The following is a 17551-nucleotide window of genomic DNA, read 5'->3' as shown; positions in this document are numbered from 1 at the left end:
TCAAGTCGTTCAAAAATCAATAGTTTCATAACACTTACAATAAGTTATTGGGCTCCCTTGGGCCCATATTTGAAAGGGAAGCGGACGTTTATTTACTCATGTTGCAATATAAGTTTGAACTTGTCATAAAAGGCCTTTGAACACCTTGAGTTTTTTAATTAGCTTGACTTTTTGGAGGTGTGCTATATTAGACAACACAAATAGTTTATGGCCCTCCAAACTTTAGTTTGAATTCCTTTTTTTTTTAAATTGAGGTGTGCCGCGCCTAAGAAAATTTTAAATGCACGGTCCTCATTTAATTAATGTGTTTGCTCTTTAGAAATCGAGGTGTGCCATTTAGCGAATTTTTCATGGCCCTCGCAAAGTTAAAAAGGCGTAGTTGCTTTAGGCGCGTCACTTTAATAATTAATTTTCTTAAACTCGGGTGTGCATTTCATGTGACCCAAATCCAAATCCTAACAACGTTAAATAAAATATGTCGCGGATCACGGATGCATTTCATGTGGCGTGATCCAAAGACGTATTTTGTATAACGTTGAAATCTTTCTAAAAATGAATAAAAGCGGTTTAAAAGTAAAAATGCACATAGGATTGAAAGTGTTCTAAAATCAGATAATTAGGCCAATAATAACAGTTGAGTGACCGTGCTAGAACCACGGAACTCGGGAATGCCTAACACCTTCTCCCGGGTTAACAGAATTCCTTACCCGGATTTCTGGTTCGCGGACTGTAAAACAGAGTCAATCTTTCCTCGATTCGGGATTTGAACCGGTGACTTGGGACACCATAATTATCCCAAGTGGCGACTCTGAATTTTTAAATAATCCCGTTTAGATTGTCACTTTAAGTTGGAAATAACTCCCTTATTATACCCCTTTACGGGGGTGTAGGAAAAAAGAAGGTGTGACAGCTCTGGCGACTCTGCTGGGGAAAAGAACCCAGAATCTCTGGTTCAGGGTTCAGAATTCGAGCTTAGATAAATTGTTATATTTGGCTTTATTTATTATCTAATTTTGTTACATGTTTGGGCCTAATGTGCTAAGTGTTGCCTTTGCCGCTTTGATATTCTGTGAACTGTATATAAACTGCTACGAAACCCTTCCTCTCTCTGAGTCCTCTAAATCATGGAGAAGGGTGCACTTCGTGTGACTTCTCTTCTGTCTAGAGTCTTATCCCATTTTAGAACGAGGTTCGAACAAGTTGCAAAGCCGGTGAAGCTTCTGTATTCCTGGTACGCTGCCCCCCTCGGCTCGAGCTGTCCGCTCAGGTAAGCCAGGTCTAGAACAATAAACCCAGGTTTTAAACCTAGTATAACAAAGCCTCATGCCGGATCCCTAGTAGGAACGCTTGTTTGCATCACGTGCATTTGACTTTGGAGACTCAACACAGGGGTTGGGTCTGTCTAGGACAGGTGTACCCGAAATGAAAAGACCATCCTTATGCATCCTACTTGCTACTTGTGCATTTATTTGCATCGGATTTGCATGTTGACCGGCTTATGAATGATTAGAGGAGATTTGGAAAAGAAAAATCAATGTGAGGGCTCAGAAAGATAATTACTTGTTTTGAAAAATCAGTGTCCAAAATATACTGAAACTCTGCCAAAATTCTGACAAAAATTTTCTGTTTTCCTTTTTGAAGAATAGTTGGTTTTTATTTTCGTCAAATCTGCCCGAACTACGCCAGTTTGATTCTCACCGGATGTGGGATACGTAGGCAACCCCCATCGGGTCCAACTTTCCTTTTTGAAAAATAGCCCAAAAGAAAAAAAAATTTATTTTAAATAAGCGGTGATGCCATTCTTGTCTAAAATAGCCGAATGTCCCCAAAAGGACGCCGGAAGGCTGTTTTTGCAAGAACAACCGCCTTTGGTTTCTTTTCAAATTTTTAGGCCGGTTGGCAAGCACAGCCTTAAGATCTTCCCCCCCCTCCCCGGAAGTGCTAAAAGGCCGTATTTGCAAAATTGGGTTTTTACTTTTGAAATGAAAATCTGAAAAAAAGTGTCAGCTTTGTTTTTGAGTCAAATGAATCATGAATTTTGCTTAATCACCCTAATAAATGTGCAGAATGAGCACGAGTCAAAATTTTCCAATAACAGTAATGAACAAAATCCCTTTGGAGCTGTGCATGTGGTGGGAAGACCTGGGTAAATCAGGGCAAGATAAGGTCAATCTATACTTGGGAGGTCTTACCGGGTTGCTAAGGATCAGGCCTAGAGGGGACATCATAAAGCGTTGGTTACATTCTGGGACCCAGCCCACAACGTGTTTCATTTCTCAGATTTTGAACTCACCCCAACTTTGGAAGAAATAGCCGGATATATTGGGAGCGCTGAGATTCCTCTGAGACACAAGTATCTGGTTGCGCCAAGAGTCGTCAAGAGACACAGGACCTTCAATTCGAGAATGGTTTGCAAGCCGCGGTGGATGAGGGTGAAAAGAAAAAGCTAGCGAAAGAAAATGAGGCCCTTCGAGCCCAGATTCGAGAAATAAAAATAGCAGCTGAAAATCCCGCCAGAAGTGCAAAGGATGAAAAGCTTATAAAGAACCTTAGGCAGAAGGTGGGCGAGTATGGTTCTGATTTGAACAAAGCAGAGGGTGAACTAGCCAGGGCTCGAACAAAATTGGCTAAGAATGCGGAGGAACGAGCGCGCCTGGTTAAACAGTTAAAAGAGGAATACGACAATGAGGTTGCAGGGTCGAAGAAAAGGGTCATCATCGTTGAGAACAAAATGATCAAGCAGGCGAAAGACTTTAAGGCTGAAAGAGAACACTGTTATGCAGCAATGGCACGTTTAGAAAGAGATTTGCAACAACTTCAAGAACAGAATCAAGTAGCTGAACAAACTTTGGAAGGTAGGGCCAAGCAAATTGGGCATTTGTTGCAAGAAAAGGGTGTCATAGGAGAGAGAGTCAGAAGGATCACCGACTACATCGCGATGAAATGCAGTAGTTGTGAGGACATGACTAGATCCATGTTCTTTGCCACTATAATGACTTTTGTCCGCCAGATAATGGAAGATCTCTATCATCTCCAAGGGGATTTGGCACGTAGGCCCGTGGCGAGATCGAATGATGTCCCGCGGGCCCCAGGAGCAGTTGAGGCATTAATGTATTCATGATTTTTGGAGTCTGTTAGTCTGTTTGTGAGTATGTATTTTCATCTTCCTGTTGGAGTCTGTTAGTTTGTTTTTGAGTTTGTAATTACATCTTTCCATCAGAGTCTGTTTGTTTCTTTTTCAAGTCTGTTAGTTTTTGAGTCGTTGTAATCAAAACATTTTATTTTTATGAAAAATTTAAAAATCCCAAAATATATTATTATTATCCCCCAGAACTACGCTTGGTCTGATTCATGCGGGGTCATGATACGTAGGCAATCTCCACAGGATTCGATCATAACCAAAAGAAAAAAAGAGAAAGAAAAAAAAAGAGAGGGAAAACAAGAGAGAAAAAGAAAAGAAAAAGAAAGAGGAAACAAGAAACTTGGGAAGGAAACTATGGCAAAACAAGATAGAAAAATGAGAGAATAAAGAACAACGAGAAATTGAGTAAAGAAAGGCGGGATTAAGAGAGAAAGAAAAAAGAAAAAAAAAGAAAGAAAAAGAGAATGGAAATAAGAGAAAGCCGGGATGACGCAAGCAACCGATCAAATGCATGATAGAAATGGCTAACTGCTTAGGTGCATTGCATCCCCAATGTGCGGTTGCCTATCTGTTAAAAGCCCTAACGCTAACGGGATGCCCCCATTTTGTTCCTTTTGATATCATAGCAGAAAGGTGGTTGGTTTGTGGTTCTCAAAGTAGTAACTCCTCTCCACAACATAAAGTCAAAAGGCAATGGCGGACAACAACAAAATCGGGTTGGTTGATACTGGTGCCCGAAAGCAGTTGGTTGAACAGGACACTGGTTTGGCTGATGAGGTAAGGATGTTAAGACAACACATGGCGGATATGTATCGGGCTTGGATGACTGGGAAGGTACCCCCCCACCACCTAGCTTCTTAGATGCTACCCTTACCCAAACTCCGGTCGTAGTGACGGATGATCCCTCATACTCTCCAGATCCACCCATTTATCACAGCTTTCCCAACCACCCTAGTAGCTCCATCACTCATCCTCCAATTACCTCTCCCCAAAATTGCCCTCCTGTCATATCCGCTATTCCCAACAGTGAACACCCACTCAAAGCCCATGATGCCCAATATTACCCCTCAAAGGTTGCCGACAGGGTTCTTGGCTCATATAAGAAGAGCCCTCGGGATGAGCTTCATGCTGAAAATGAAAAGGTTACAGGAAAAGAAGGGCGAGATGAGATATCCGGGAAGCTGAAAAGCATAGAACGGTCTTTAAAGAACATGCAAGGGACGGGAGACCAGGTTAGCATGTCTTACAAAGAGTTGTGTATGTTCCCTGACGTTTGCCTGCCCGCGGGGTTTAAAGTGCCAAAGTTTAACTTGTATGATAGGGGTGGAGATCCGGTAGCCCATCTGAGGGGTTATTGCAGTGAAATGAGAAGTGTTGGAGAGAAAGATGACTTGTTGATGGCATATTTCAGTAAGAGCTTGACTGGGGCAGCTTTAGAATGGCATAATCTTCAAGATGACGGTAAATGGCATACATTGGATGACATGGCTCAAGATTTTGTTCGACACTTTCAGTACAATATAAACATTGTCCCAGACCGCTCCTCCCTATCTAAAATGGAAAAGAAACCCAAAGAAAGTTTTAGGGAATTTTGGTTCAGATGGAACGAACAAGTTGCTCGGGACAGTCCTCCCATTGATAGAAAAGATGTGGCTGAGCCCCGCCAACGACAGGATCCAGTGGGCATTCTTGCTAAACGTTTTCAGCCTCAATACCGGCCCCATGAACCTCACCGAGCTCCACGTAATCCACCCCAGTATTATCCTCCGAACAAAGTCCGACCATCTGTCCAACAACTGGGTCATTCCTCAGGGCGAGCATCAGCATCCCAAGATTCTCGTGCGCCTTCACAGCATTTTCAAACATCCAACAATCCCAGAAAACTGAGGCATGGAGGGAAACAAAGGCAAAAAGATAATTTCACGCCCATTGGAGAATCCTACACAAACTTGTTTGAGAAGTTAAAATATTCTGGCCTGATTGAGCCGCTTCTCGGCTATACTCCGGACCCATATGCAAAGGTTTTGATCCTACTATATGGTGCATGTACCACTCTAGCGTCCAAGGTCATGGCATCGAAGATTGTCATGCTTTGAAAAGGGAAATAGAAAGAATGATTCAAGAAGGGATAATTGCGATCAAGGACAGTGACAGGGAGCACGAGAATTCTCTTGGGGACTTGCTGACTAAAGTTAATGACATTGAAATTGGTAATGGTCTTGGTAATATTGATGTGGAACTCAGTGGCTAAGATGCCGAGCTTGGTAATTGGAAAGACGCTCCTTTCTTGGCTACCCGGGAAGGAGTCTTGGTGGTTTATTTTGTTGTCATTTTTGTTGTCCGGGTTATTTCAGGGTTGTAATCCGGATATTGTCTTGTGACTCAAACCCTTCTATCCTTTTATTTTGCCTGGTTTGTTTAGTCATAGTAACTCGTTTAGTGCTGTCTAGGTTTGTTCCAGGGTTGTAAATCCAATTTAGTTTGCTCGTCTCTTTGTTCGAACCGTTTCACTGTCTGTCTAATGCAATTTCCTGTCTTTTGTTATCTCTAGTTCTCTTCTCCTTTTTATAGTTCTTTTCATGCTGGTTCTAGTGACATGACATGCATGCATAATTCTAGGCCTGGTCTAAAAGTTAGTTTACTCATGAAGTAATGAAGCAATTTTGAAGATGATTGGGGCATTTGAAGGACATAAGTACTTAACTTTGAGATCATTCGAAGCCCGAACTGTGTGAAACTGGGGCAGATAATTTTGAGATCATTTCAAGCGCGAACTGTGTGAAACTGGGGCAGATAGAACATAAAGAAACCCTATTGAAATGCATCATGCCGCATCGGGTTGAGGCTAAAGGCAAGTTTGCCAAATTGACAGGAGCCGTTCGTGGTAATGAGAGTGAGAGTGTTGTCCAATTGTGCTTTGTATTTAACAAATGTAGAAGGCAAAGGTGTAGAAATGGCTATCAATTCTGATGCGGTCAAAAGATATTACGTATGATTTCTTTGGTGAAAATGTGTTTGTTTGTACTTGGCATGTTTCGAGGATTGGAATGACGAAGGCATTTTGTTCTGCTATCTAAACACTTTATCCTTTGTTACCCCTTTGAGCCTCATTTATTTCCTTTCATACCCCTCTTTTGGAATTAGCAGCAAAGATCAGAAACGCAAGCGCGAAAGATAAGTAAAGGAAAAGAGAGAAAAGAAAAATGATGAATAAAGAAGAAGAAAAGAAAAAGAAAAAAAAGAGAGTAGAAGAGTAAAAAAAAAAGAACAACAAAACAACAAAAAAAGAAAAAAAGGAAGAAAGGAAAAAGAGAAAGAAAGAAAAGGAAAAGAAAGATCACAACAAACAAAGTAATTCCTATGACATGAACTACGTTCGACCTGATTCCTTTAAGGATACGTAGGCAGCCTCACGGTTCGGTCCCATCAAAACAAAAATCCAAAAGTCCCCAAGAAAAGAAACTGGTGCAGAAGTTAGGGTTGTTGTAAGAAATCTGATTCCGAAAGTTGTAATCTTGAACCCATTTGAGTTGTTTTGAGCCTTTTTGATACCCTTTCTTTCTAACACTAGCCAAAAGCCCACATTACGGTCCAAAGAAAGACCTTCCGATCAGTCTTCGAGAGATGCCAAGGCGAGCAAGTGGAGGTGAATCATATCAGGGGCAACACTCTGGTCCAAACAAGGAAAATAAAAAAATGAGAGAGTCTTATTGGTGAAAACCCTCACGGGCATCGTAAGGCGATGAAAACTGAGAGAAATAAAAAATGAGAGAGTCTTATTGGTGAAAACCTTCACGGGCACCTTGAGGCGACTGTAAGTTGAGAGAAAGAACAAAATGAGAGAGGCTTTATGGTGAAAACCCTTCGGGCACTACAAGTCGAATAAGGATTGAGAATCAGATGGGAAATCACCAGACGGGGATTGTGAAAGATGACTAACGACGGAGCATCGAAGCCCAGTTTCACGGTTTGGGGGTATAACAGGAGTTGAACATCAGACTTGCTTGACAGAATCAGAATATCCACAGGTGCATGTCATGGTCATTAGAGTTGGTATCCACATCTGATAGGTTTCTACTTTGTAGCTTTCTTGTTAGGAATCATCTCTTTTCTTTGTCCTTTACTCTATTCCTTTTATTTTGTTTACCCCCTCTTCCTGAGTCTGTTTGGTCGGAACAAGTGAGAAATGACTTCAAAATTTGCCACCAGCTTTCCAATTGCACAAAACGAGATCTGGCTAGCACATCAAAGTGTCATAAGTCAGGAAAGAACAAAGCGCACTGAGCTGGTAACAATCAACATGCTTTGGGATCCACGTGAAATACAAAGGTTGGTACATATCAATTCATGAACAATGCAACAAATGGAGGGGTTAGGGAGAACGGATCAAAGGTATTTTCTGTGGTAAGATTGACAAAAGGGGGTTAACCAGTGGCAAGCGTGGTCTTCCAAGCAGAAATCAAAGTTATCATGGCAGGTGAGGGAACAATAGAACTCAAGGCCAGGGCCAGTAGTTTAAGTCAAGAAAGAACAGCATACGTATTGAGTGGGTGGAAATTGACGTGCGTTGAGATTCAGGTGAGACACAAAGGTTTGGTAAATGTCAGTCCATGAGTAATGCAACAGATGGAAGGTATTGGGTCTGAATGGAGAAGAGGTATTTTCTGTGATAGGGGTGACAGAGAAAGTGGTTAGTCAATAAACAAGCAAGGTCTTCGAGTGGAAATCAAAGTGATCATGGGAAGTGAAGGAGCAATCGCCCTCAAAGTCAAGGCCACAAACCAAACACCATATTTTTAAACTGACAAGATTTTTCTTTGATTGAAACAGGGCAGAAAGTTTCGTTTGTTTCGGAGAAACCCTTCGTAAGGAAAGGCAAGCACCAGATAGGTTTGACTTTTGATTTTCAGGACCCTCCTGGAAAATGGGACCTAGTTTAAAATTCAAAACAATCATGAGTAGCATAATCTAGCATAAATGTACCCTAAAGGAATATAAGTTGGCTTCAAAGTTGGCATGTTTAAGATAGGATTCAATTAGGAGTTTTCAGGACCCTCCTGAATAACGGGACCTAGCATTAAGATTTCCATTAGAAAACAAGATGTAGCGTAAGTTCCGTTGTAGGGTAGTATAATTCAGCCATAAAATTGTCACTCTTAAGATAAGACTTGATTTTTGATTTTCAGGACCCTCCTGGATAATAGGGTGTAGTTTTTAGACTCTTTTAGATAACAAGATTTAGCGGAACACACCTATAGAAGATATAATTCAGATTTAAAACTGTCATTTAACTAGGAGTTTAGGAGTTGTCAGGACCCCCTTGGATAATGGGACCTAGCTTTCAAATTCTTAGTAATATTTGGTAACATGATTCAGTTTAACACTCATATATGTGCCCAGCTACCAAACTGGGGCAGAAAAGTTTCTTTGTTTGGTCTATTTTTGTTGAAATCAGGTACCCACTTGGGGAACAGGGAGATACAGTTCAAGTTCAGCAGTCAGGCGCCCACCTGGAGAGCACGGGAATACAATTCAAGTTCAGCAGTCAGGCGCCCACCTGGAGAGCACGGGAATACAATTCAAGTTCAGCAGTCAGGCGCCCACCTGGAGAGCACGGGAATACAATTCAAGTTCAGCAGTCAGGCGCCCACCTGGAGAGCACGGGAATACAATTCAAGTTCAGCAGTCAGGCGCCCACCTGGAGAGCACGGGAATATAGTTCAAGTTCAGCAGTCAGGCGCCCACCTGGAGAGCACGGGAATATAGTTCAAGTTCAGCAGTCAGGCGCCCACCTGGAGAGCACGGGAATATAGTTCAAGTTCAGCAATCAGGCATCCACCTGAAGAAAAGGGAAAGCATCTCAGATTACAATTCAAGTCGGCAACAAAGGGACTTCAGCGGGAGAACACAAGTCAACAAGGCAACGGGAGCTGCAAGATCAAGTTTGAAGATATAGATAGGATTTTTGTAATTAACAAATCATAGTTTAGTCTAGCTTCTTTTTATTTTGACATGGTGTAATAAGGGGTTCAGTAAGCAGTAGCGGCAGCAACAATGAAATCACAGCTTCATGGTAGTCCCAGCTACCAAAACTTCCCGAACTACACTGACCTGATTCCTTTTTAGCCAAGGATATGCAGGACCTCTCGGAAGCAGGGTGCGGTCAAATATTTCAAAAACGCTTCCCACGGAGTATTCAAACGGGCAAAAATTGCTCGTATCCGCTCACTTTATCTTTGCACGAAAACTCTTCGTATTTCCGAGCAAAGAGGGGCATCTGTGAGCACGTGATTTTTGCCCTATATGAATTACTCCCACAAATTCAAAATAAAATAATTTTTCCATTGTTTGCAATTTTGTGGATTTTTGTGGCATTTTTCGTTAATTGTTTGCATATTGTCCGTGCATGTTTATTTCATTTGAGTAATGATAAATACAAAAATATGTTTCATTTGCATTTAGGATTTGGCTTTGTATTTTTAAGAATTAAGTAGTAAATTAGTTATTTTATAAGAATTGGGAAAAATCACAAAATAATTTATTTTTACACTTTTAATTTTAGCTTTGAGATTTGGTAGTGTTCTTTTAAATTTGGTACTTAATTAGTTAGGGTAAATGTTATTTTGAGTTTTTTTTTAACATAATTTAGTAGGCTAATTTTTAAAAGTTAGTTTCAGATTTATTTTAATTTGAGAAAAAGAGAAAAGAAAGAAAATTGAAAAAAAATGAAAAGCAAAAGAAAAGAAAGAAGGAACTCTGATTTTTGGGTCAATTCAAAACAATTTCTCTAGGCCCAAAACCAAATTCCCCCATACCCGCTCGTTCCAGGCCCAAACCCGCTCCATAACCCGGTCTCCCCCTCCCCCCCCCCCACTTAAAACCAAACGACCTTGTTTGGTCGTTCTCTAATCTGAGCCGTCGATGTTGTTCAATCCAACAGCCCTCGAACTATCTCCCTCTTTGATTAAAAGTGTCCGAAAACTTAGAGATCATTCAGTTCGTCCAAACACTCCTGTACTTCGTCTCTTCCACATCAAAACCGTAACCTGCCATTGTTACCGGCGAAATTCCTCCAAACTACCACCAAAACTACACCATACAACCCTCACTCACCCCTGACCCCTAATCCATCACCATATTCCCTCAAATCATCACCAAACAGGGCCAATTTCAGATCGAAGGCATAAAGGGAAAGAAAAATCTCCCGAATTTTTTCAATTTTGACAAGAAATTTAGAGTCAAAACTGGCCTTGCTCATCCGTTCTTGACAAGAACATATGATTGAGGCTAATTTCGGCTCAAAATCAAGAAGTCCGAGATCTTTCAAGCCATGTTCAGTCGCGTCTTCTGTTAGGTACCCTCGTTCTTCTATTTTTCTCCATTCTTTTGTTCTTCTCCCCATCTTCACCTCCTTCTGTTTCATCTTTTCTTTTCTTTGATATTTTTCATTTGTTGAAGCACTTTCTGTTTGCATGATTAAAATGAGAGCATGTTTAGTTGCGTTGATTTAATGTTTAGTTTTAGGTGGTTCTTCTTCCTTTGTTCTGGTTTCAGTTCGAAATTTATTTGGTTTGCAACCCCTTTTGGCTTGAATTTTGGGGTGGGCTTATTGTGAATTATTGAACTGGATTTGGTTTCTGTTAAATTGAAAGCCCAAAGAAAAGGGGAGGTCAGTCCGGTTCGCAAGCCTAGGTTTGGGGCTGAACCTTGGGTCAACTTGACCCATGTGGTATGCTGCAGTAAAAAACAGGGCTTTAAGGGGTACTATGGGTAATTAGATGAGGGAATCTTGCTGTAACAGATTAAGAGCTTCTAGGAAGGTGGGAGTGGGGGGACTAATATGAAAATCTGACAATTAAAATAAGGATACCAAAGCTAAAACGAAAATATGAAAAGGGTCAAAATGAAAATCTGATCCCTTAAGGCAGCCCTAATGCCTTGCCTATAAAGGCACCTTACCTTGCATTTCAAGGCAGACATTAGGAGATAAAAAATCAAAAAATGACAAACGGCTGAAAAACTTTGACAAAAATACTGTGCTATTGAATTTTATGCTTTGAATCTGAAGGTCTTCACTTGCTGAATCAATTTTTGCTGTATTTGGGGTTGAAATGGATTGAGATCGAGTCTTTACAAATCTGGTTTAATGTCTGCTGGGTTGTTGTGCCAGTGAAACTGATTTCTGGATTGCTGCACATCATTTTCTGGGTTTGAAATTGGTTTACTGAGTGTTGCTGGTGCTGATTTCTGCTAGTACTACTGTTGATTCCTCACCCTTTGGTTTCTATTTCTATTTCCAGGTATGCCTTGGATCTGTTGTCATGTGAAGTGCAACTATGAACCTCTGTAATTCAAGTTGAAGCAATAATCAATACTAGTTTTCTGCTATCTGTTCAGTTTGAATCTGGTTCTTGGTTTGTTTTAGTATAGCTTTGTGTGCATTTCATTCTGTTTTTTTTAAGTTTAGATTTGAACTTATGAGGATGCAGTTGATTAGAGATTGTCTTGGACTCTGTAGTGAGTATTAGAGATGGACTGTGATTTGCAGTTTAATTGGCTGAAGTGTTTGGTTTTTGATTCCAAAGTCATGGGTTTTAAATACATGTTAATTCCAATTATGAGTTATTGAAGTTATTTTCCAGCAATCATGCTAAAATCTGCCCCTGCATAGTTTTAGAGCTTGGTTTAAGTGCTTTTCTTTTTGTGAATATTTTGGGCTTTTTGAGAATGAGAGAGGTTCAAATGGAAGTCGAGTTGGTTCTGACCTTTTGAAAGTTTCATTTTAAGTTTTGTTAAATGCCAAATGATGGTGTGTGAAGTCATACTGATTTATTATGTGAGGTTTGGCAAGTACATTTAGTTTAAGGATCTAATTCAAACTCTTATTGTTTCTTAGATTAGCCTACAAGTTTGTTATTTGTCATTCACATAGCTCGAGCAAATGTCTCTAATAGCATGGAATTGTCTTTTGAAATTAGTTTTCAAAAACGGAGTCCAGCATGATTACATGATGATTACTTAGTTCCGAGTTTTTTTTTTCACAAAAATGTTTATCTGTTCGATCCCTCCTGAAACAATCAAATTTGGAAGCTAAATGGTAGTTTACGTGTATGTCTCATGGATTCTAGTTGGTTGGCATATGGTCGACTTTGGGTTAATTGTTTAAAGGGGTTCATGGTCGTTTGAATCAGATCTGGCCTACTTCACTTTGTCTGGAATCGACTTGGGGCCATTTAATTCCTTGTTTGTGTGCTGATTGTGTTGCGGCAGGTACTCGATCTTGAGTCCCTTCTTTGCCATTGAACCATGTTTCCGAATTGGGCCTTGTTTTGGGGCCTAGCTCAAGTCGTTCAAAAACTAGTAGTTTCATAACACTTGCAATAAGTTATTGGGCTCCCTTGGGCCCATATTTGAAAGGGAAGCGGACGTTTATTTACTCATGCTGCAATATAAGTTTGAACTTGGCGTAAAAGGCCTTTGAACACCTTGAGTTTTTTAATTAGCTTGACTTTTTGGAGGTGTGCTATATTAGACAACACAAATAGTTTATGGCCCTCCAAACTTTAGTTTGAATTCCTTTTTTTTTTAAATTGAGGTGTGCCGCGCCTAAGAAAATTTTTAAATGCATTGTCCTCATTTAATTAATGTGTATGCTCTTTAGAAATCGAGGTGTGCCATTTAGCGAATTTTTCATGGCCCTCGCAAAGTTAAAAAGGCGTAGTTGCTTTAGGCGCGTCACTTTAATAATTAATTTCCTTAAACTCGGGTGTGCATTTCATGTGACCCAAATTCGAAGCCTAACAATGTTAAATAAAATATGTCGCGGATCACGGGTGCATTTCATGTGGCGTGATCCAAAGACGTGTTTTGTATAACGTTGAAATCTTCCTAAAAATGAATAAAAGCGGTTTAAAAGTAAAAATGCACATAGGATTGGAAGTGTTCTAAAATCAGATAATTAGGCCAATAATAACAGTTGAGCGACCGTGCTAGAACCACGGAACTCGGAAATGCCTAACACCTTCTCCCGGGTTAACAGAATTCCTTACCTAGATTTCTAGTTCGCGGACTGTAAAACAGAGTCAATCTTTCCTCGATTCGGGATTTGAACTGGTGACTTGGGACACCATAATTATCCCAAGTGGCGACTCTGAATTTTTAAATAACCCCTTCGATTGTCACTTTAAGTTGGAAATAACTCCCTTATTATACCCCTTTACGGGGGTGTAGGAAAAAAGGAGGCGTGACATTCATAAGTTGCAAAAAAAATTGAATGCATCTTTTGTCATCCTAAGAAGTTTTAATATGAGCCTCCAATATTTTGTTGCATAATTAGTGGATATCCAGTATCTTGATTTCGACAAATAAGTCACCATACCACGATCCATATTGATCATTGACAAAAAAATTATGTTTATTCTTCTAGGTATAATTATATACTCAAAACTATATTTTAATAATGTTAATATTATTTTACAAAATTATAATATACAATATATCTTGGCATACACGTGTAACGTACTTGCCGAGAAACTAATAATAGTAATAGTGAAAGAATCAAGCAATTTTTGTGACGGCAATAACAATAACAATAAAAATAACAACTACTATCAGATATTCTTTGATTGGTTAACCACTCCAACCTCCCAATTAAGAAGAGGTTTTCCAATTTTAATACATTATATGTTAATCTATAATTAATTATTCACGAGTCACGTGCAAATTTGAAGTGCTGTACAGGTACTGCTTGAAAAAGTGCGGGTAAAAGACCAAGTAGTTGATTGTCAGAATATTCAAAGATGCTGAAAGGCACTAATCGCCAAATGTATCTTAAAGAATCATAATGGAACATCTGTCTTCAAAAGTTGTAGCCTTTCCTTTTCAATTTGTAAAAAAATATCTTAAAATTGAAATGTGAACCACCAAAGATTGTGCTGGGCTCATGGTCACTCTTTAGTTGAAAATTTATATTGTGTATATAGGTAAAAAAATTACGTTTTAGAGATATATAATACATATTGAAAGACAAAGTCAAAACGCAACATCCTTTGCCCCATACTTTGAGATGCTCCTTCCCGCCGATCAAGGAGCCAATACTAGATTGGCGAGACAAGAGAGAAAGCTTAGAAAGTAGTGAGGTGCTCTGCTTCCACCTTATTCCTTTCAAGGTTGCACCTTGTCGTAAGTTCTCGCCGTCTCCATTGCGTGCTTTAGCCATTGGGCCGCATCCATCTATCCTAAACAGTAACCCTTTTCTTGTTCGTTCTTCGAATGACGCTAGTGGAGACTAATTCCTTCCGGCTAATGAAGATACTACTCCAGTCTCGCCTGGTTTTATGCTCATTAAAATAAACTTCAAAGGAGAATTCTTTTTATTGGCCATTGTTTTCTTTTCTAATGGTCAATTTCAGCCTTCTAAATTGGAACTTGCAGAAAAAGAATCCGGAAAGCCATCAGGCTTTAAAGGATAGGGGAGACCTTTTTTTGGGTTAGTGCGCGCCGACATGCTCAAAATTATCTTTTGAACTTCTTCCCACCCTTTGTCAGATTTTTTTTTTTCATTTCTTTCAAATTTAAATGCCCTTAGAAAATTTCTAGCTTCGTGTCACTGGCTGTCTGTTAATTACCTTCCATCCTCAGCCATAGATTTGTGTTCGAGCCCAAAGAAAGCATTCGCAGCACGCTTCTATCCCATAATGGAATCCAGATTAATGACTCCGAGTGCAATGGGAAACCCAAAAAATGAAATTATTTATAAAAATGGACATATCTTTGAAATAATAAAAAAGAAGATATTGTTAAACAAATATGCACAGAGAGAGTAATAACTCTCCATGAAACTTGGAATAATCAGATATTACACAGTTCAGGCTATGCCTTTGGTAGTTGATGAAGACGCTGACTCTCATATGCCTTTTCTGGAGGCAAATTATGCTTCTTCATCTTCCTCCTCTTCATCATCTTCAACTATGTTTACTTCTTCCAATCTTTTCTTCAATTATTGGTCTTTCTACCACAACTACAAGGTCAACTTTTAGCAGCTATCTTTTCTTGTCATATATACTTCACTTTTTTCTTCTCTTCTTCAACCCCATTTATCCCCACTTCACCATTTAGGCTTCAGTTTTAAAAAAAGTTTGAGTCTTGATTGTAACAACTTGGGTTCATAGTCAAACATCGTCAAGAATCTTGCTTTAACTCGTCCTCCGCATTTAGTGCTGTCTTATTGAAGGAGATTTTGACTTAAAAGGTATAATCTTGATCTTTATATAAAAAAGAATAAATTAAATGGGAAAATGATTTACTGTTGGAGCAAGAGTTGACCATTTGTGAAATAGATTCATTTCTAGTATATACATATAGATCATACGTGCATATCCATTGTGTGTGTGTGTATATATATATATATATATGATATATGAGGAAAGAAGGAAATAGCAGATTCAGTATTGTAACCTGTTTTTGAAATAGGACAGGAGGCTGTAATATTCAATTGAGGTGCAGTTGACACGATTTGTATTTGCAAGAAGATGATTATGTGTTACCTCTTAATTTTTGAGGCGTTGTTGCAAACAATATTGCTTCTTTCTCGGGCATTGTCATGTGATAATAAATCTCACGGCTTTTGGCATCACGAGCTTCTTTCACCTTCCGAGGCCTTTTTGTTTGGGAAGATGCATCAATACAAGAATTCGCTTTTGCAAGTGTCAATACTAAAATCATCCTAAAAACCTGTGACATTATGACTATTTTATTTCATCACACAAAGAAATATGCATAAAGGAACATTTAGAACAACACCAAATATAACTGATGTAATCATTTCTTATGTTATTTACTACAAATAAAGAAAGAAAATAAACATATACCACTTAACATAGATAAAATAGCAGTAAGGCATAACAATATACTTTTAACACTTAATTAATTGGAAGTTACTTCCACTCTAGCATTTGATCAACGCGAAAGTTGTGAAAATATATGTGATGACCCGATAGGTCATCTTAAGATTTAGAATCAAATTCTATATTCTGAGGCCTTTAAACCTCCATTTTATCCCTCCTCAATTTGCGTGCGCAGCCAGGGCGTGTTTCCGGAAAGCTTTTGTGTTGAAAGTTCATAAAAATAGGGATTTTTGATTAAAAACTTTATTTGAGTTGACTTCGGTCAACATTTTTAGTAAACGGACCCGGATTTGTGTTTTGAAAGTTCCGGTGGTTCCGTATCAAAATATGGGACATGGGCGTATGCCCGAAATCGGAATCGGAGGTCCCTAGCTCGAGTTATGAATTTTTAATGAAAATTGTAAGTCTGAAAATTTAATGGTTTTTAAGAAATTATTAATGTTTGATCTTGTTGGTATCGGGTCCGTATTTTGGTTCCGGAGCCCGGTATAGGTTCATTATAATATTTAAGACATATCTGTAAAATTTGGTGAGAAACGGAGTTGATTTGACGTGATTGGGGCGTGCAGTTGTGAAAAAATAGAAATTTCAAAGTGTTCTTGAGAATTTCATTTGATTTGGTGCTAAATTCGTGGTTTTAAATGTTATTTTGATGATTTGATCACACGAGAAAGTTCGTATGATATTTTTAAACTTGTGTGCATGTTTGGTTTGGAGCCCCGAGGGCTCGGGTGAGTTTCGGATAAGCTACGGAGTGATTTGAACTTGAAAAAAATTTGCTGGTGTAACTGAGGGTGTTGCAGGCCTCTGATTTGCGAGATCAGGCATCGCAATTGCGACCTTTGAGGGGTTCACATTTACAAGATTCTCATCGCAAATGCGAAGAGAAGCTGGGCCATACAGTCTTCGCAATTGCGAAGAATTCTTCGCATTTGCGAAGTAAAGCTGGGAGGGGCAGTGATCGCAAATGCGATCATTTTGTCGCATTTGCGGAGATTCAAGTTCGCAATTAAGAACATATCTTCGCAATTGCGAAGGCAGCAGAGATGTGAAGGACCTCGCATTTGCGATGGTCCCTGCGCATTTGCGAGCTTCGTAATTGCGAAGCTCAGGTCGCAAATGCAACATCTGCAGCTGTGTAAAACCTAACTTAGATGGGATTTTTGCTCATTTCTCAAAATTTTCAAAACAAGAAACCCTCTAGGCGATTTTCTAAAGACCATCTCTTCCCCAAATCATGGGTAAGTGATTCTTAACTAGTTTCATTCAATCTTTCACTTTATTTTACAAGATTTCAACCTAGGATCTAAGGTTTTCATGGTGGAACTGGGAATTTTTGGGTATAAACTAGGGATTTCAAAATTTGGGGATTTAGACCTCAGATTGAGGTCGGATTCCAAAACCAATTGTATATCTGGGCTCGGGGGTGAATGAGTAAGCGGGTTTTGGTCCGAGTTTTGGGATTGGACCAAGCGGGCCCGAGTGTTGACTTTTGTTGACTTTT

General features: G+C 39.4%; 1 protein-coding gene across 1 annotated transcript; it reads left to right on the top strand.

Moving 5' to 3' along the window:
* Positions 1-2100: 2100 nt before the first annotated feature.
* On the top strand, positions 2101-3258 carry LOC109208724. The gene is made up of 3 exons (XM_019371875.1): positions 2101-2166; positions 2372-3050; positions 3221-3258. The coding sequence occupies exons 1-3, from the start codon at positions 2101-2103 to the stop codon at positions 3256-3258; spliced, it is 783 nt and encodes a 260-aa protein (XP_019227420.1).
* Positions 3259-17551: the final 14293 nt, after the last annotated feature.

The sequence above is a fragment of the Nicotiana attenuata genome, unplaced genomic scaffold (assembly GCF_001879085.1).
Source record: "Nicotiana attenuata strain UT unplaced genomic scaffold, NIATTr2, whole genome shotgun sequence".
NCBI lineage: Eukaryota > Viridiplantae > Streptophyta > Magnoliopsida > Solanales > Solanaceae > Nicotiana > Nicotiana attenuata.
The sequence above is the reverse complement of the archived record's forward strand: the minus strand, read 5'-3'. Positions and strand labels throughout refer to the sequence as shown.

Excerpts from the sequence above, each read along its gene's own strand:
- LOC109208724 (XM_019371875.1), top strand. The coding sequence starts at position 2,101 with ATGAACAAAATCCCTTTGGAGCTGTGCATGTGGTGGGAAGACCTGGGT. Across the intron at positions 2,167-2,371 it reads GTAAATCAGGGCAAGATAAG|AGTCGTCAAGAGACACAGGA; the intron begins GTCAATCTATAC and ends GGTTGCGCCAAG. Across the intron at positions 3,051-3,220 it reads TCTCCAAGGGGATTTGGCAC|AGTCTGTTTGTTTCTTTTTC; the intron begins GTAGGCCCGTGG and ends TCTTTCCATCAG.